General features: G+C 39.8%; 1 protein-coding gene across 5 annotated transcripts in view; it reads right to left on the reverse strand.

The window, feature by feature from the left end:
* Positions 1-18,619, reverse strand: part of ZRANB3 (zinc finger RANBP2-type containing 3) — a 49,033-nt gene extending 30,414 nt beyond the window's left edge. For 2 of the 5 annotated variants that reach the window (XM_068407402.1, XM_068407399.1), the window contains exons 1-2: positions 17,811-17,911; positions 14,175-14,333 (exon numbers count right to left, since the gene is read on the reverse strand). In XM_068407402.1, coding sequence (XP_068263503.1) covers positions 14,175-14,326 — 152 coding nt within the window. In that variant the 5' untranslated portion in view covers positions 14,327-14,333; positions 17,811-17,911. Of the gene's footprint in view, positions 1-14,174; positions 14,334-17,810; positions 17,912-18,081; positions 18,156-18,498 lie in introns of those variants that run through there. The other 3 variants (XM_068407400.1, XM_068407401.1, XM_068407403.1) reach the window with 3 other exon arrangements.
* Between the last annotated feature and the right edge of the window lie 2,830 nt (positions 18,620-21,449).

Consider the following 21,449-nt stretch of genomic DNA (forward strand, 5'->3'; position numbering starts at 1 on the left):
TAACTGGGTTTTAGTGTTAGGTACTCTGAAGTTAGTGTAGCTACCCAAAACCACAACAGAAGTTGTCTTTTCTGCACAAAACCCAGCCACTTTACACTAATGATTAATGCTTGTAGCAGCACCATCAACTTAGAGCTGTCATCGTGTCCAATAAAATGCATCTTACCATGGGGCCAAAATGGACATTTCTGTGGTCAAAATAGAAATCTCAGCAGAAAATGTATGCTGGCACTTTTCAGACATGATGTGCGAGATAAATGTTTGATATTCTGAGAAATATGGTAATACTGCTCACTTAATCTGCCAGTGTAAATTTCAATGTCTACCAATTTCATCAGTTTCTTCCAACTAACATAAAAAAAGAATTCAAAATATATCTTATATAACTGAATTTTTTATAAGTAACAAATTATCTACTTGCAATAGCTTTGTAACCACACTCCCCTCCCAAATTGTTAGGGATGGAGTGATGAAAACAAAGGAAGAAAACATAACAAAACAAACCCCCCAAGTCTGCACAGATTTACAACGGAAAAAAGGCAGGAAGAGAATTATATTTAGTGGCAACTCATGATTGTGGGGCCTGTTATTTGCAGCTGGGCAAAGACATTTGTTTGCAGACAACTAAAACACAATTCTAATTTTAAAATAATGTCAGTTTTTGCTCACTTCAAAGACTGATTTTTTTCTTTTCATTTAATACTCATTGTTAATTGTTTGAACTGAAGTTTACAAAACAAGCCTTTCTTTTTGCAGATTCTTTCAGAGGCCAACTGCTTTCAGTACATTAATCATGTTTTTCTAAAACAGTTTGAAGCCTGAAATCAATTGGAATGCACAACCACCCAGTGTTGCAGCGTTTTTTAAACTCCTTACACAAATGCAGAAAATGAGTGAGACTATAGCAATTAACTACAGAGCAAAGGCATCTCGAGAATAAACCAAAGATCTTCTTCAACTATATTGTATATTTAATATAAGGATATCAGAGCAAATGCACTTATATAGCACTAACCAAGAGTACATTGCATTCAAGTAGCATCTGGTAGTAATGAAATGTGGTAAAGACGACAGGAATACAAATGTTCCTTGCCAACTTACACTGACAAATACAGTATTTCTCAGCATATCAACTTATATTTTAGTAGAATTGCATAAATAATGAAATGTTAATTATGCCAGTTCAGACACACAGAAATCAAAGTGAGAATACGTAAGATGCCATTGCACTGTTCTTTGGCATATGTGAACTATTTGGACCCTCATTCTTTTTCTTCAGGATAACAAGGTAAAATGAAGAAATTCAGAGTGATTTCCAAATTGTTCTGACAATTAGAAGTGAATAGCAATCAAAATAAATAGCCTTAAAAATATGTCAACCACAGGAACAGATGTTTTTTTCCATAAAACAAGATTTTTTTCATGAGAGTGAACTGTAGCCACTTAAACTTTGGTGACTTGAGTATCTGCCGAAGAATAAGAAGTTGTTGTTTTTCTTTTTGCACTCATTTTCAGACTGTGCTCATAGAATCTTTGCTGCTATAGAGTATCTTCTGTTTTCATGTCTATTAACTTCAACTTAATATGTCTGAAGTGAAACTTCTTATGTAGCAGCAGCAAAGTTGCTGGCTTTTAAATATTTATAGAAACTCATCATTTTGTTGCTGGTGAATGAATGGAAGTACAAAGTAATTGCCATCATTTTGTCCATAACATAACCACTCTTAAAAGATAATCACATTAAAGTGATCAACAGTTTTATCTTCCTTGTTTCTGCAGTACCAATACAAATAGAGATTCCACAGAAACACCCATATGCTTAAAAGTTACATATCTATAGTGATATTTCACTATTTATTTAAGTATTCATTCTCTTCTCCCACTCAATGATGAAATAGCTTTGTCATAAGTAGTTTGGATTTTCTTGCTATACTTGCAACCCATACATTTTTTTAGCCATTTAAATATTCGAATAGACACATCACAGATTGATATGAATCAGGTGCACAAAATTGTTTTGAAAGCTCCAGTTAAGAGTATCTCAATGTGTTAAGTCCTCTGTTATGATACAGTTAGCAACATGAATCACTGCTTTGATCCACAGTTCATACTCAAATTCCTGAAGTACTACAGTTTTAAAATTGCTGATTTAAGCCAATTGATTAACATTATTGACACTTACACTTGACTTGTTATGATGAGCTTATGATACAGGCAGAAGGTAATAAAACTAACGGAAGTGGAAACTGAGGATATTCAAATTATTTTATGACTTAGTGCATTGTAGAGCATTCATCCTCTGTAGTTCTCACAGTTTTAGAATAAGAACCTTAAAGATGCTTGCTTAAGGTAGTTACAAAATATGAGAAGTCCAAAATTTTTTCATTAGACTCTAGGGCAATGAAAAATAGCTTATATAACCAAGAGGGAAATAATCAAGTGTTCCCAGTTTATAATCACAACAATTAGATATCAAATGTAAAGAACTTCCCCATCATTATAGCCCAGATCACACAGAACTCATATCTAATAGTTGCATTAAGCTGTTAAAAAATAATACTTTACATTTTGCTTTACATAATCTTAAAAATATGCAGCCTCTTTTTAAAACAAACTTCAGCATGTTCTATATTATTGCGGTTAGACAAGCTGCCAACGTGAACATAAAGGTTCCATGCTGTCAAAGCAGAAGAAACAGATCTTCGTCTACATTGAAGGGACAAATACATATTTTTGTTTCATGTATTTTGACTGCAAGAAGACAGACTTCTTGTTCTCTGAAGTTCAATTAGTCATTTCCTCTCAACTGGTAGTTACCCAATCTGAGCTTCATCATTCATATCCCATCTGTTCATATGACACCTTAATAATAGCTCTATCCAAGAATATAAATCAGAGCTATGATACGCAGTTTCATATCCTGTTATAAGCTCAGCCCACACGGTCAAAAGTTTCAGAAAAGCATGGAAAAAATCATTTTAGATGTCTCAGTTACACTTACTCTCAGCAGCAAAGTCCAACCATGCAAAAAGCACCACAGTCAATGGCAAATTCTTTCAGATTCTCTTACTTCATTTTTAAATGTTTCCCTTCTTCATAGTGAATCCTGTGGCTAGCATTCGAATCTCGATTCATTTATCAAAGAAATCTGCTATCTTTTCCTAACAGAAAGCATCAGAATCTCAGTGGAACACAGTGCACATGCTGCTACAATCTTCCTACTATTCATAACCCTTTTGCAGTTGTAGTGTCATCAATGGGCTTCGGACACAAGAGTATCTTTCGCAAATCAAAGGGAACTACACAGTCTGGTCTCCACTAGGATTTAACAATCCTTTCATTTTGAGATATATTAGCTTTAAAATAAAACTACATTTTCCATTAAAATGCAAAGACAAAGAGCAAAACAGGAAGCTTTTTGTGAGAACATATCCTGGTAAGTGAATATGCATGCAGAGAAGAGAGCAAGAAGTCTACCGTGTTGGTTCACCTCAGGTGCACATAGGTCCAAAACCTTATTGTTGATTCCCACGCAAAGGAGAATAAATGCAAGCACCTGAGGTTATACACAAACCCCACCACTGTGTTTAAACCTTTCTTCTAAATGTAAAAAAAAAAATCACGTAATTTAAGGGACCACACAAAGCTGGATGAGTCAGAATCCCAGAACCCGATATTAACGAGTTAGCATGCATTATCAGAAGAGTCTTGCAAAGGTATCAAGCACCAAGCAAAGGTGCACTTACTACATTACATTCTACATTAATTACAGATTCTTACTACAGCAAACCTTGGAGAGAAACCAGAAGTTAGCAAAAAACAGGTAAAGGAACTAAGGAAGAAACCAAAAACCCAGCCCTATGAAAGCTCTGGTCAGGAAAGTTCTTCTTCTGGGAAGACAGAAAGCATAATTTCAAACCTCAAAAAGCACAGAAAGAGCTTCTAGTTGTGTTGATGTCAAGAAGATTGAAACCAACTTTGCAAAGCAGAAGGAGAAGCAGATCTTTAAAATTTTATGCAGATGAGTTGATTGGAGAAGCAGAAGGAACCTGAGGCTAAGCTCATGTGGCATATGTCATACAGCCACACGACAATAGTCTGCATCAGGAAGAGGTTAATACTAAAAGAGTTTCATAAAATGAGTTTCAGGGAAGTAAAAAAATGTTTAAATGAAAGTAATTTCTATTTCTGTGTGTCTGGGTTACATTCAGGTCACTCCTTTAAAAATGTTAGCAATATTAACCAAGCAAACAATGCAGTTAAAGTTTCTTATATTAATTATGGCTACTTCAGCAAGGCATCTTTGCAAAAACAGAGAATATAATTTTAGCTTTGCTCTTGCAAGAATACTGATTAACAACACCCTAGCTTATATCTGAGGTCTATATAACCAAGAATCCTACTAAGTCATACAGTCAGTGCTAGAGGTTTCTTGTGACTACAGAAATGTTTTGGAATAAAATCCTCTCTAAACTAGACAGTTCTGCTTCCTTACATGGAGGATTAAAAGCTAAAGGGGTATAGCAAATCCAATACACTTATTGCTTGCTTGTGGGGATAATTTAACTTCTTTATTAATTTTTAACAGCTATTTATCCAGACAAAAATAGTTAGAAGCACAGGTACCTTTTTCAGCACAAACTCTTTCACTTTCAAATGCATTTTCCAAGACAAACAGTCAAAGCAGTAGCACTTCATTTCTTAAAACACTGAAAAATTTTGTTACTACTCAAACAAATTAAAGCTGTTTTTGTTAATACAGTCTTTGGAACATGTTGTACAGAGGAAGCTCGCATCTTTCTTTCACTAGTGTGGGTGTCCTGATATTCTTGGGATTCTCACCTACTCATGTGAGTCAGTTTTATATAACGCTACAACATATAATTTACCTCCTACTCACAAGCCAACACTTTAGCACTAGCATCTTAACCAAGGGTTATTTAAGGAATCTGAACTTAGTACATTTTTATATAAAACTGCGCAAGCAACGGTTACATTTGTGTGTCAGTAATCACAGCACGCAGTCCTAAAACTAGAACAAAGAGAGCTGACTTCCTTGCAAAAATAATCAAGGTTGTTTCACCAAAAATAGAGCCCCAGAAGATTTAAGCTAGATGATACCCTTGCTCTTGAACTACACTAGGTATTTTAAAGAAACTGGATAATAAAAAAACCCGACCCTCAAGCTAATGTAAGATGCACTAAATTGCCACATCTGCAGTGTTAATGATTCTCTAAAGGAGTGTAGAGGAGAATGGTTGTGTTGTCTTATGCTTTTCTCCAACACTCCTCAACATGTAACTGAAAAACACATCTAAAATACTTTATTAAGGTTTGAAGTCTATGAGAGCACATTTGTCAACATATTCTAGTATTTCACCTTTGACAAAGATGGGTGGAATAACAAATATCAAAGTGGTCAAGTTGAAGGTTAAGCTCAGACACTTCAATAGGTTTTTAGAATATATTAATTGAACTGTTAACTGATAAAAAGTCTAGTCAACAAGACACCTAATAGTGATAGTGAAAACTCTTCACCCATTCAGTCACTTGCTGCAGAAACAACTTGGTTCACCAGCTGACTCAACACAAGAAAAATTGACTTCAGTTAATTGGAACAGTTGGAATAGCATCAACTAATTTCAACTACTGACAATCTAGGCTACAAACTTTAACCTCAGTATTAATTGGCATGACTGAAATACCTGTGATCAACCTTAGCTCTTCCTTACGATGTAGTCGAATGACTTGCAATGAAATGTAGGTACTTATTACTTTTCCAATAAACTCTGCTTTCCCAAGTGACCCTCCCTCTGCAGTGATCTGCACTGCAGGAGCTGCAGAAGAACTACTCTCTTCATGTCTTCCTCCTTTAAAGTTAGCTGAATCAGGCAACAGGGAAAAGATTTATCTAGAGAAGTGTCTCATCAGTACTCTCTCCGTTTTCAATAGTTTCCAGATTCAATGTGTTTTCCTTCCAGTATTCCAAGCTCTCAAAACCAGTGTTTAGTTTTCTCCTACACTTGGTTCCTTCTCCATACCAATACTTGCAAAAACGTTTGTACCTCCCAAATACTTCAAAAACAACCATCCATTCAACTGTTGACAGAATATCCCACTTCTTTTCTGACATATACCTCTGAACTAAGCAATTCTGCTCATCTTTTCTACCTTGATTTATCTCCTCTACTATAACTTGTCCCCCTTCAACACAGTACAAAGGCAACAAAAAGCATGATTTAAATTGTTCACCCAGCTACCTTTGGGGTAGTTTTCTCTTCTGTCCATGTTCTTCCTCTCCTTCCAACTTCCATTAAGTCACTCAGAATTTGACTCATACTTGTTTAAGACCTTACTTTTTCTTACTTGCATTAAGGCACCTTGTCTCACATACTCAAAACTGATCACTTTCATTCTGACCTCTCCCTGATTCTTATAGTTCAACACACTGATTTTTCATTGTGGGTTCTCCTGCTGCAAACTTTCACTGTACACACCTAATACTAAACTCATTTCCTCTCTCTCCATCACTGTTGACAGCCTATTACCTACACTTGTAGTCTTTATCTCACTTGGTTCTTCTATTCTAACAAATTCTGCCCAGCATTTCTAAAAAACTGTATTTTCTTCTCTATTCCTGCTGCTAGAAGTCCACATTTAAGCCCAGGTAATTTCTCACATTACTACCATTGCTTTTTTCTGTTCTTTTTTTTCAAGCCCACACATTTCCTCTCCTGAATGACATTCTACATTCACTTACTGACAATGCATTTTTTGTTCTATCTGAATTGCTTCCCAGTTCCTCCAGCATCACTTCCAAACAAGCCTCCCTCGCCATGAAAGCTCTCCAGAATTTGGCTCAATCTCTCATTCATACTTCCTGCATCTGAGCCTCATTCTGTGAGCTAGCATCTTCATTTAGCCATCTCTCTCCCCCCTCTTTGGCACTTCTCAGATGTGAGATGTACTCTGAAACATCACAAACCAACGTCTTTAAAAAAAGAAACCTTTCTTTAAAAACACAGTACTCGCAGAGCTACTCCCTATTTAATTGCTGAAACATATGAAATTAACTGTTTGATCCTCTACATATTCATTAAATAGCCATTCCATTCTTTTTCCCCAAGGATAACTTTTCAGCTTTGTTTTCCAAGACTGGTAACAACTGCTCATCTATTATGATGCAGGGTTTAAGAACTCGGATTTCTCACAAAATTATAATTATTTCATATATCTAAAATGAGTTGCTGAATATGTTGGAATAAAAGAAGATTTCTTTCTTACTCTAGCAAGAGACTTAGGCCTTGTTTCAAACATCTCTTTCAGACTATCTAACCACAATCTACTGAGACCAGAGCCAGAAATCACATTAAAAAGTTACAATTATTTTTATTCCCAGTTCTCTCTGATCTGAAGATCTACAAATAATGGAGACAGTTGTTGATGGCACTTGATGCTTCAAGTCACCAAGTACAAATTAAAATAAAAGTAAAACATTTATAGAAATATTCCTAGACATGACAAAAAAAAGTGAAAGTAATTTATTTTTCTAACATGCAAATGTAATTAACTTAGCCTCTATCAAAGTCAGTGTGGCAAAAACAGAGAGAATAAGCAGATCTCCCAAAAGAGACGATGATTAACTTCATCTTGTCTGGTTCTGAATTTGTCTTCTTTATGTTAAACTCTGAACTACCCATCACAAGTTTAGTAACGAGAATTCAGATTAACTCCAGTCTCACAACAACAATGATACTACAACATCTGGAGTCATTAAAGGATATTCTGTTTGTTGCTTATACTAGTTCTACATCCTTACCTGCAGCATATAAGAATGATAGCTGTTATTATGTGCTTATAAGGAAATAGTCAGCATGCTCACTAAGATTTCCAGCAACTTATGCAGAATAAAATGGCCCAATATGAATAAAACTTGAAGAAAAATTCTTCTTATGTTCTCCATAAATACTGATGTCAAACACAATATACTGATAATTATCAAATCGCTATAGCTTCATAAAATATGAACTCTCCATGTCAATGATTTGTTTCATTTTTCTTCCTTTAGACACTAACGGTTGATGTTTTCGCTGCATAAATGAAGTTGTATGCTACTTGCTTAAGTTAAACTAAGATGTTAAGTAAACTAATAGACTGTAGTGTTGTGAGGACTTAGAGATGAAAACAGTAAAGCAAAATTCAACTGAAAATAATGATGCCACATCTCCCAGAAGAGAAATACTGAGACATAATACGGGGGACAATCCAACAGTAGCCTGTAAGATATTGTTTATAAGTGTTCCTTTAAATCATGTACCCGATTCTGAAAAACAGATATTATTTTAGACAATGGTAAAAACCAGTTGGTCTTGCATTTAATCACAACATAGACTTGCAGCAACCTATGACCTTTCAAACAAAGGACAGAAAAATTAGACTTGGACAGTAACAGATATGTAAACATGCATCTAGGCTTAGTGCTTCAAAATGGAAATGGAAGAAAAATCTATTTTCTTCTCTGAAATTTTCTTATTCATAGCTACTATCAAAGATAAGAAACGAAATACACTGAAAAAGCAAGTCAATTGGTACTTATGGATCAAAAAATAGTAAAGATAAAAGCAAAGTAAAACAAAAGCTCTGGTAACTTAAAAAGGTAATATAAGACAGAAAGCAACAGTGGCATTACACAGAAGACAGACAACATAAAAACCAGAACCAAACGCAGTAGAAATGACAAAAATGAGTGAAAGGGAAAAATAGTTAAAAGTGTAAGAGAAAGGGACCTACTGTTCTAGCACAAACTAGAATGTGCATGGAAGCAAACACAGACTGAACACATTTTCTCTTATTCTATCAGCTTCCAAAAGCTAGAAATAGAACTCCCTTAGACACACAACTCAAACGGAGATTATGCCTTTCATACTACTCAATGGCTAATATAGAAGTATTCACCTGATTCAGGCTATCTAGTTCAGAGTCTAGACAAAGAAAGCTTAACCTCTTCCTCAAGGTCTAAAAAAATTCTATCAAAAGACACATTTCCACCCCCCACACCCCTGCCCAACAGACTGGACATGCAGACTATAGGGTGGATTTTTAATGTTCAGGCAGGCTGAATGAGATACAACAAAGTAGATTCAGAATAAAGATTTCTGAGATCTTGAGAATTTTGAATTTCAAGAGGAAAAAAATGTTAGTCTACTGTGATGCACAGATATCTAGACTCAGTTTCTGTGCATTCTCATCACTCCTTCCTACAAAGTTACAGAAATCTGTCTAGAAATTTGCCCAAGAATTTAAATACAACTTATATCAGAAATTCCTGGCCCTACTAAGGACTATAATGTGCCTGGGAAATCTAAACATTTCTATCTGCTTCCTGCCCAAGAGCTATCATTTCTATGATTCAACTACTAAAACCTCAGCAGACAGTATATACTTCACCTTTCCAGTGAAGAACTGGTGCTAGAACCTTTTAGCTGTGATCATAAGCTTTGAGCCTCTTCTTTTCTGGTCTGCTTTGAGGGAGGGGGAATTAATTTCTATGAAGACTGACAAAGTTTTTGAATTAAAAATCTGTTTTAATTAACGAAAAATTAACTACGCGTTTCTCCTGTGTAACTTGCTAGAGATCAGAGACACAGTCAGTGGAAAAAAATGTACTATTTTGAAGGGTAGCCAACTGACTTCTTCTAATAGGGGACACTCGCACTCCATTCTCTAATGAGCTCGCTATCATAATGATTCTTTGTAGCCTACTATCCAAAACAACATCAGACACTATACAACTTTTTCTTACTCTAGAAAAATGATTGCCTAACAAAACAAATACCCTTTCATTAAAACCAATAGGTCTTAATGCCAGATATGAACTCTGCATATCATATTACTGCCATCCATTGTCATTTACCTCTTTTTTACTGTGTCTATACTCAATAAACAACATTGAGCCAGCATGTATGGGAAACTAAAAATCACATACTCCAGAACATATAAATATAAATCAATGTATTACGTCTAAAACTTATAAAGGTACCACTAAAAAGGAAAAATTATCTATAAATCAACACTGGAGTCAAATACAGATCCTAGTAAATGCATCAATAAGCATTTAAATATTCAGATAAATCTGTATTAAAAAAATCTTCTTTTTTTTGCCAGAAAATAGAAGTTACAATGTTAATGCACTTGAACCTTATGTAAGAAAGTGAGAAGAAAACATAGCAGGAAACTAGATTACCCCAGTAAAATGGTTTGAGCATACAATTATAATGAAAAAGCATATTTCATGAGTGGTAAATAACTCCAAGTCCTCTGTCGCATCCACAAGCAAGATAGCTTAAACAAATTGTTCTGCCAACATTTCTAGGGGGGAAAAAGAAAAAAAAAAAAGATATCTGTGCATCTGAAGGCATCTTTTTCAGGTACTGTCAACAAGGCAAGCAATGCTAAATAATGATGTTTGCAAATCACATGCTGACAGTTTTTATTATAAAACTTGATAAAGCATTTAGTGATAGTTTTTACATGTTACCTGGTAGCAACAGAGCTAACTTTCAAACAATAGCATGCCTCTGACATTTACAGTACATTCAGGTGAGCAAATTGTATGTAATACAAGACAGACATCACACACTTCCATGAAGAGAGGTTCTAAGACAAGAATTCATGGTAGAAAGAAATTGTGAGTTTCCAAGTACTATGTTAGTGAACAGCAACAGTAAAAATCATTAATATCCAAAGAGAGATGTGGGCTTAAAAGACATTGAATATAATCCTTATCAATACAATCAAGCCATTTGCCCATATATCTGTGCATCTTAGATATTTTGCCCAAACTTCTACCACTTTTTCCAGAGTTTCTCTTCGCTAACACCTGACCATTGGCTGGTGACTTCTCAGTATTGTTTAGGCCTTCATTCTCAAGTCAGCCTCCTCCTGCATACTTCATAGATTTTACATGGAAGAATAAAATAGGCCTGAAAATCACACTCTTGCTCAGAACACCTAAACCCAATAAGCAAGACGACACCTTTACTTTAAGGTTTTCAGTTTATGCCTCTTCACTTGTGATTAGGTTACCCTGTGCTCTTAGGAAATGGGGATTTGTCCACATTTGCCCAAACTATGGCTAACAACCAGCATGCAAAGAGCAACAGAGAGCATTGCTCACCTCCACCTCCCAACAGTGGGCACATAACTGACTCTAACAACCCTAAATATTTCCTAAGCCCATTGCTAAGAGTTTATGTTCCTGGAGGGGACAAGTTTGTTGCTTTCTATTTAAAAGACAGTTTAAAGCACATATAAATACATACATACACATGTATACTGTTTTTAAAAGTAACTTACACTTTTCCTGAAAGAAAAGCATAAGAATAAAATAGTTTTCAAGCACAGAATTTGTGTGCACCCATCTTTTCTGCACATTCACGTTTGAGGTTATAAATAAAGATCAAACAGTTTCCTTCCCTAGGTACCTGTTCCCAAGTGCACTTCTGAAGAATAATCTCTACTAAGGAATAAGCAGTCATGCAGTTATTTACCTTTAAGGCATGTCTGTGAGCTAAAAGGTATCTTGGCATATGTTGAACTATACAGTGTCTTGTTGGCTCTAGAATTATTATTTCCTAGAAGAGTGTTAGGCAGTCTGTGTTGGTCTAGACAATGCCTTTGGAGCATCTACTGAAAAAGCCCTTGATTCATTTACTAATGAATCAAAAGCACAAATCACAACAGCATATTTATTTTATGCTCGGGCAAAAGACAAAGTAATTAATAGGTTACTCCCAGCCCCTTCCATGCAAGTTTGTTCTAATAATAAGTCCCTCTTCATGCTTGTCTCACCTGAGATAATATTAATTGAATCTCTTCAGCTAACAGAGCATTTTCTCTACACCAGTTTCCTGCCACTACAGCAAAGCAGGGATTAAGTGATGACTGCAAAGGGAGTGCATAGCCTGAGGCAGAGAAGATGGGAGAGCTGAGATGCACATACTGCTTACTTCAAGTCCTATGTTTATATATTGTTAAAACTAGAAAAGATACTTTTATGGAAAAGTACCAGGCCCTGCTAAAATACACCACTGGAAAGACTGAAAGAAGGCTTAAATCATTAAGGAGCACACAAAAGGGAAAGACTTGGGGGAGCTAAAGGCTGACAAACTAATAAGAAAATTCAGCGACAAGCAGCAGAGGCTCTTGTTCTCTGTTTTGGGACAGAAAGAAAATTAGATCTGTCTGAGCAAGGGACAGATTTAAAAAAATAGTCCTCAGGAAAGTTTGACTTAACACATTTTACTTTATATAGAGGCTGGCTGACAGTGTGCACACAATTCCTCATTTTGACCTAGCTAACATAGAATTTGCTACGCCAAGGAATGAGATTTCTTACAATCATGATGAAAACACTTTCATACGCCTGCCACAGTAAAACCATCGGAGCCATATTACTCAACAGTCTTTTGAAGACATAGAAAAGAAAACAACATAAAGCCCATAACCCTAATGAAAATAATATAATTCCCTCCTTGACAGAGAGTCATTAGCCTAGGTGTTCCAAACCTTTTTAGATATTTATTGGAGGCAATTGTTACTTCTTAAACAAAAAGAAGAAAGAAATATCTGATTAAGATTTATCTAGTCCTACAGTTAAGCTGCTTCCTAAAAAACCTCTGTATTATATAATAGACTGCAAAAGATTATGCTACTTTCAATTACATCCACTAGCCTACACTAATTAACATTAAAGAAACCATACACGTTTAATGTCTTCTGTTATTTCACTATTTGTATCTACCTCACTTCCCCTTACTAGAATCAGATCAACTGAGATATGGTAGCCAAGGGCTTTGAATTTATTAAATTCAGCTCTAATGTAGCCTTTGCCATCTATTCTGTGAAAGCCTCAGCACTCCATTAAAACTGTGTGCATTCATTCTCACAGTCACACTGTGCAGCAGGAAAGTGCCTAATATGACCAGTGGTCACAGAGAAGTTAATGCCAATACAGCATAAAGCTTTTTAAATCTCAGGCTTGCATGCTAATGGCGGGGCTCATCTTTCTACTTTGGTACCTAGTCTGGCAGCATAAAATAGATGGCCTGCTTCATTCCCTGAAGACAGCAATGTTATGATTGCTGAAGGTTTTTGACCAAATGAATAGAATTAAAGCGAAAAGCTTCAGAGGAAATTTTAATTCATCAAAAGTTCCATATAACTGCAAGAACTGATGATAAACATTTCCTTTTCAATTTTTCACCTTTGGAAAAAGAGATGCACATTTCTTTTCTCCTGCAAAAAATCACAAACATTAGCAAGCAACCCCCTTAGACCCTAAGCCTCTTGTTCTGAGCAAGATAATTAAATGATCAGAAACTAAGTTCATCCTTCTTTAAAACCTAAGCTAAAATAATTTTATTTGTGCCGGAGCTCTAAAACATCATTACTTTCCACAAGAACAGCATACAGTGGTTTCATGGCTTTAGGTTGCAATTGCCAAAATTTTCTAAAATTTATAAACATGGAAATAGCATTTCCCTTCCCTCTTCTTTGCCCCTGCAACTCAGCAACAAGCTCTTACTCAGCAAAATATTTCCAGCCTCTGGTGCATAAACTATTTTTCTAATTTATCAGGTATTTCATTGTTGAATGTCTGTTCTATCAGTTACTGCACTTGCTAACTGAGCACTCTGCAAGGCTGCTTCTGCTCTGCTGTTGCAGCTCAGTGAGTTCCAGAACACGCTGATTACATGCCAGAATTGTACCAAGTTTAAAATAGAATACCACACAGATGCATCAAGATCTGTTAGTCATTCTCTTAACAGCTCTACCACACCATTAAGAACTAAAGAAACAAATATGAATTAACTTATTTTAAGAATTCTCTATTAACATGACAAAAAGGATGGTCCTACTGATATTAACCTCCTCTTAAATGAGATCTTTCATACTACAGTCCTCTTTTGCATAATGCATTATTAAACATTTCTTTATCCTCTGGGTAAAAACAAAACAAACCCTCATTTTAAACCACATTATCTCATAGTTTAAGAAAAATTTCTGTAATATAACTCACCTAAGAGCTGCTGGTATTGCATAGCCTTTGAAAAAATGAATTTACCTTTACCTAAAATAATTATTTTTAGCATATGATACAATAAGGATTTTACCTGCCACTTCTCTGAAGTGCAAATATGATGCCTTTCTCCTGAAAAGGAAGCAGTTTCTTTCTCAGTCTTTCAGGTAGAAAGGACAGCTTAGCATCAACATTTTCTGAATAAGAAGCTTCAAGTGCACATGTTTCCTGGAATGTACTAGCCATGTTGAACCTAAGGGAAACAAAAGCAAAAAAAGATGTCTTACTTAAAAGACAGGTCTGCAATACATTACAGAATAAAGCTTCATGGAACAATAATAATCACCCCATCTTGAAATATTCAATAGCTACACAACTCTTCTCAAGTCTTGAGAATTCTAGAAGGCGTAAAATAATGCACATGATGGAGGAAGAGCCCACCACCTCAGTATCAATAAAATATTCTGAGTATTCCAGTATGAAGAGGTCAGCATGTATCACTTCCTCAATGCTATGAAATAGTTACAAAAGTTCCCTACTCACAGATGAAAGTTATTGGCCATTCAAATAGAGCTTACTTATAGACACTGAAATATAACTCTTTTAGTAAACATTTTTCAGAAAAGTTACAGAAAAAAGGTTATTTAACCTTCTGATGATGGAAATAACAGTCCTCTAAAATTTTTAATCCTAAGAATCAGATCAGGAAAAAAGGATAAAATATGCCCAGTTGGGGAGGGGGAGGAAAAAAGTAAGGAACTTTATTCCCCTCTGAAAGAAACAATCTTAAACCACATTATTAATCAATGAAAACTCTCATACTGTGCTTCAGACTAAAAATGTGGATTCTTCATTCATTTTTGTCCAAGGGGACAGAGCTTTTGTTCTCTTATAACTTCAATAGACTTTAAACAAACAAATGGTTAAAAAGCTCAGTAGCAGTGCACTAACTAAACATGAGGAAACATGAGGAAAGCAACAAACCTTTACATCTAGGCATTACCTAATTACTTTGCATTCATGGCCTGTGTGAGGAGCAGGATTACCTTAACCACCATAGGAACAAAGAATATCAGCCAAAATATTCTTCCTGTATTGTCAACAGTAGATATTGCACCACCAGGTCTGACAGCAAAATTCTGAATGTGTTGCACTCAGATTTTTGATACTGATGTATTTCTGAAGAAACTTGGAAGCAGTCAGACATGATTTGGCAGGATGAACCATTATATTCACAAGAAGAAATGGTCATTTACTAATGGTAAACGGTCACTCACTTCAAGGATCTGCAAGACTAAGTAACCTGTTTTTTTACACTGACTGGTTACAAAGTAAGACAGACCTGGGGACAATGCAAATGGTTAAAGTAATCAACATAATAAAGCATGATCATGCAAAATGGAGTTTCCTTCTAATGTCATGGAGTACGGATGAGGTAAAACAGATTGATTCAGATGAAATTATATGCCACAGTGAAAGAACAGCACCTCTGTATTCCTAAAGAATTCCATTTATGAAATTTTAGCTACTAAACTTGATATACATTCTTCCAGCTGAAGTTACATTCTCTTCAATTAAGACAATCTAGCTATAACTGCACTATATATAGTTATATATAGCCCAAGTTGAAACAGCCTGGACTTTTGTTCTAGCACAACTATACAAACATCTTCTAACGCTCCATCTTCCACGGGCCCACGTTAGACTAAAACTGAGAAATCCTTCCACGGGGATGGGAGGGGAAGTTCCTACTGGAAGGTTTCCAAGCCGGTGGGAAGTCCCCGGCTCCCGGGAGCCCCTCTCCATGGTGCTTATCCCGGGGGCGGCTGGGCGGTGCCGGTGCCCAGAGCCCCTGGCCGTGGTGCTTCCAGGCGGGGAGCGGAGGGGGGGAATTGGTTAAGCCCCTGCTGTACACCTCTCACGGTGCTCAGTCAGCCGGGTCCTGTCTCGTTTGACAGGTAATATTGTCTTAAAATCAGGGAGATTCAAAGAAAAAGGGAAAGAACAGAGAACTAGAAAGCACTGCAAAAATAAGTTATTGGGAAGTTGCCACCTCTGGAGCAAAAAAAAATGGCATGGTCAGTACTGTTGACAAAGATGTCGGTAACTGGACAAAAAAGTCTGCAAAACAAATAAAAAACCCTCTAATTACAGTTTTTCATTTGCTTCTGTGTCCTTAATATGTTGTAATATGCATCCCATCAACCTTCCCATATCTCTAGATCACAAGCTCTGGAACTTCAGTTTTCTCAGACAAAATAGACCTAAAAGGTTTCGTGTGGAGACCTAACTTTTCATTCAGAGAGTTCATGCAGCTACAGAAGTTTTATCAGTAAAAAAATAAAAAAGAAAAACTGTACGGTATTTTCTCAAGTGTTTCAAAAGAAATAAAGGATGAAATAGCTGAATTACTAAACAGTACCCTTTCATCTCAAATTGCTTTAGGCATAAAAATCAGTAAAAATTACGAAATGCAGAACCTGTGAACAAGAGGATAAATGTGTATTTCGTGGGAGTCAACATCTCTTTTGTAAAGGTGAGTCTTCTCTATCAAGTCTGCTAAATTTTTTTTGAAGGGGATCTACAACAATGTACCTATAAACTGGTTGATGCAGTACAGTTTCCACTATTTTTCAAAGTTATTAAATTAAAACAGAATAAGTTTTATAAACATATTTGTACAGTAACTATAATTTCCCAGGAAACGTTTGACAAAGTCCCTCAAACTTTTAAAAAACCTGAGTTGTCATGAAAACAATGCACAGAAATTTTTTTAAATACAAGCAAGTAGACTGTTCATATATGAGGGAAACAACATCAGCAATATTTCAAAGGAATCTGCTCCAACTTCTATTATGTTCAATGAATTAATAAATGATCTGGAAAAGTAAGCAACCATCAAGGGATAAGGGCATTGTAAATACTAGTAAAATAAAATTTTAAAAAATACCCTGGAATTCTGTCTGTCACTGCTGCTGCTATACTGCATTTCACTAGAGACACTTATCGTTCCAGAGGTATGTACTGAGATCCAACTTGTTGAGGATAGTACCCCAGGTGATACGTTTCTTTACTGGAAGGTTGGGTGCAAGACTGACGAGAACATCAAGGACTATTTAAGTTTTGTGATAGCTGTTTGTCAACACAAGCTGATACCATAATATAAACTCACTATTTATTTTTACTAAGTATAGCCTATTAACACAGCTCAGTAACAGATGCCTAAAACAAACGAGTATTTCCATCAAGTGTTTGATTTATAGATTTCCTTTTGATGGTCCTAACTGCTCCACGACGGTATGTTCAACAAAATTTAATAGGGAACTTAAGGCTCTAAGAAAATCATGGGACCTTGGCTGATTGATTCAGCAACCATTTTTGCACCGGTGGAATAATAAAGAATTGAAAAACTACCCAAGCCATTAGGATACAGCATTTTAAAAAGTGTTACAAGAAAAAGCAATCAGACGGAACAAAGGACATCACAAAGCTCTGTAGCACACCATAGTTTTTCCACAGGCCAGTGTACTGGGCTTAAGGCAAAGACACCTTAACACTTGCCTAGGGGCAAATTTTTTTTTTTGACTTACGCAATTTTCTGTACACAGCAGCGTCCTGCAATAGCAGAACTACCTGAGCACATGCTGTGGACAACCCAGCAGCAGCCAGGGCGAGCAGAACTAGCGAGACCTTCTGACACAAGCATGAGCTGAGAAAGAACAAGAGTCACCTGAAAGCTCGTTCCTTTACGACCAGAGAGCCCCACGTAGAGCACCCCCCAAGGCTGATCACTGCACACCCCCTCAGTGCATCACACCCCGCTGCTCCGCGGGGCCAGGCCGCGCTCCCGGCCCGGCCTCCACCCGCAAGGCGGGGCCTAAGCCGCCCCCTCACAACCGCTCCCCCCGCCTTCTCCCAGGCCACTGCACATCACAGCGCAGCCGCGCGAGTAGGCTGCATACGGCCCCTCCCGCTCCCTGCTGCCCTGAGGGGCCGCTCACAGGCGATGGCTGCCGGGCCTGGCCCCGTCGCGCCACTCACGACTCCGGCCGCCGCCGCCCCGCACCTTCGCGGGCTCTGGGATCAAACCGCCGCCGCCCGGAAATGACGCACCGGCGGGGGGGAGGCGGGGGGGAGGCGGGGCGGGGAGCGCACACGCGCACGTACTCGCGCGCTTCCCGCCGCTGGCCGCCGCGCGCGCGGCGCTTCCGGGCCTACGGACCGTTTTTTTGTTTATGTTTTGTGCCCCCCGCTCCCACCGCCCCCCCCGCCTCGCTTCCCCGGACCGAGTTAAACGGCATGTTCCTGCCGGCGGTGCCTAATACCGGCCCCTGCTTCGCTCCGATGGTGCGCGGGGGAGAAAGGGAAGGCTGAGGGAGCCGGAGGGGCGGAAAGGGGAAGGAAAGCGGCGCGGTTACCTCACGGCAGAGGCCGCTCCGAGAGGGGCGGGCTGGCTGGGGGGAGAGGGGGGCAGGCGCAGGGACTGGGCTGAGCGAGAGGCCTGCAGGACGTGGTGCCCCGGGCAGCGCCGTCCGCTCTACAGGTTGGCGGAAAGAGCGACTGAGGGCTGGAGCCAGGGCAAGGGGCTTCGAGGGTGCGCAGCAAAGCAGGGACTACAGCTCCCGGCCTGCACTGCGCCGGCCCGCTTGGGGGTGCGGGCTCTTCGTGCGCCTGCCGGGAAGGCTAGCGGGGGGCAGCCGGCGGGCCTGAGGTGCTGCTGCTCAGGATAGATCGCATACAGGCGGCAGGGCACATGCTCGGGCGCCTTACGGTGAAGGGAGGGTTGCCACTGCCCGGGGGAGGGGCGCCAAGGAAGAGGGGCAGGCGGGCTGCCATTAGCCTCGGGAACAGCCCGCCTGCGCGCCGCCGCACTGCCAGTGGTCGTCGGCTGCCCACAGGGGGCGGGCGCCGCGGTGCCGGTCTCCGCGTCAAGGCTTGGTTCTTATTGGTCATCACGGCCGTCTGTCAGTGCAGCGGCGACCTGTGATTGGCCGTTGTCTTCTGGGCGGGCTTGCGACTGCTTAAGCGCCGAGAGGCACCACTCACCGGCAGTGCCGGAGGGGGCGCCGCGCCGCTAATTGGGCCGCGCTGCCGTTAATCATTAGCGTTTCGCGCGGCCATTGGCGGCGGTGGGGCGGCGGGGCGGGCCTTTCTCCCCGCCGCGGCAGCAGGAGGAACCCGGGCGGCTGTCGGGGCTGGCGATGGGGTTAAGCGCCCCTCGTGCGTGAGGCCGCCGCTGCGCCGGCCCCAGCCCGCCGGCCGCGCTGCCGCGGTAAGGAGCCGGCCGCCCCACTGGGGAAGGCGCCTATGCGGGCGGGGGGCGGTGGGCCGCGCACTCCGCTGAGGAGAGCGGGGGGAAGGGGGGAGGGCGGTCGGCCGCGCCCGCAGTGCGGAGAGCGGGGGGCAGCCGCTGAGGGAGGGCGGCCGCGCCGCCGGGGCGGGCGGGCCCGCGCGGGGGGAGGGGCGCGTGCCGCGGCCTTTGGGGCCGGCTGGCGGCGGGGGCCGGCTGCACCTGCACGCCGTGGGGGCGAGGGGGGGTCCCGGTCCGGCGGGGAGAGGCTGGTCCCGCTTCCCTTCCCTAATATAGACAGGGCTGGCCGCCGCCGGCGGAGCGGGGCACGGTTCGGCGGCCCGGAGCTGCGCTCCCGCGCCGCCCCGCCGCGGGGCCGCCCCCTCGGGGCTGCGCCCTCGGCCTGCCGCAGCCGTGAGCCGCCCCCGCCCGGGGTCTGGCCTGGCCGCGCTGTCGCCGTTACTTGTTGGAGGATGTTGGTCACTGGGCAGGCGCTCTCGGTGGGAGCCGGGCGTGGGGAGCCGGACGGTGGCCCTGGGAGCGCTCCGAGGCCATCAGGCGATGGGCTCTAGGGGTGCCGAGTGTGGCAGGGGTGGGTTTTGCAGGTTTAGTAGTTGTCCGCAAGTGTGCTGCGCTCGTATCGGCTCTCGTGGGTTCCTATTTAGACCTGCCCTTATGTTGTCTGCGAGGAAAATGTTATATTTGTGTTGCCGGTAATAGTGTTGGAAGAGGGCTGCTTTAATATGTTTTTATTCTGTTGCGTGTTGGACAGTTCTGCATGTGTTATATCTAGCATACTATCATCCAAAGTATAAGTAGAATCGAGAGCAAACTGTGTCACAGCCTGCTTTTTACAGTCTCTTTTAATAACATTTTTAGATGAGTTTTCAGCACTGAAGAAGGGGCTCACTTTATGAGCGAGACAGAATGAGACAGAAAAAGAAGTGAGGCATAGCTGTTTCTTACATCGAGTCTGAGAAGAATTCAGATTATTTACACTGAGAGATCTGCACAAATTCTATTTTTCAAAATGAAACCTGTAGTACAAGATAGACGTTGGTGGATTTGTGTGATCTCTATAGAAAGCTGGATTAGGAAGGCAATGGAAAAAAACCAAAATGAGTGATGGATACTTTCTTTAGGGTGCATTGTCAGATAATGTAATGTACAAAAGTGTGTGGTGTTTTGGAGTGGTTTTTTAATTGTTTTAATTTTTAATGTTGATGCCCTTTTTCATTAGGCTGAAATTAAAGGGTTCTCATGTGCCTAATGCAGAGTTGGGAATGTGTTGGGTCTTTTTTTTTCCTCTTACAGAGTGTCTGACCCTTGTCTTTTTGCATTGAGTCATTAACTTGCGATTTTCAACAGGGTTGCTTTCTCATGTCTTGTCTTCTGCAGGGAGTGTTGTACTTGAGACTTGCTTTTTGGTTGACTACTAAGCAGAAGACATGATCACAGCAATCTTACAGTGCAGTATTTCTTGTGAATGTTAGATGAGGAATACATATTTATTGTTGAAGTGAAAGCAACAAAAATGAAGTTCTGCAATTATTTTTCAAAAGGTTTTATTCAAACAATTTGCTATTCAGGAGTATGTCAATGGAAACTTTTTTTTTTAGTATCTTACATTTTTTTGTTACAAATGATGATATTACTGCCAGGCAGCTAATATTAAGCATTTGTTTTACAGTAAATACTGTGATGTTGAGGGTTTGAGTATTTTGTAATTTATAGCTTATACTCCTCAATTGAAAAAAAAAAAAAAAGCCCCAATGGTAAAGATAATATAAAGACTTGTGTCTTATGAATCTTGGAAGGTCAAAAATGTAGTACTTGTAGCTGCATTGCTCTCTATTGCTAGGTCAGTTTCTATTTTACAAAACTGTAAATTGCTATCAAGATCAGCTGCTGCTTTTCTTGGGAGTAAAAATGGGTTTGACTGAACACCAGTATTTTAAGGGGTGTCTGGTGTACCGGGTTAGGTTTGTTAGCAGTTTTCCAGAAACTATTTGTTAAAGATTTGGGAAGGGTGAGTTACTTGAATCTGTTGCAGTGGTCCTCTGATTATATTTTATTTTT

The sequence above is a fragment of the Nyctibius grandis genome, chromosome 9, assembly GCF_013368605.1.
Source record: "Nyctibius grandis isolate bNycGra1 chromosome 9, bNycGra1.pri, whole genome shotgun sequence".
Lineage (NCBI taxonomy): Eukaryota > Metazoa > Chordata > Aves > Nyctibiiformes > Nyctibiidae > Nyctibius > Nyctibius grandis.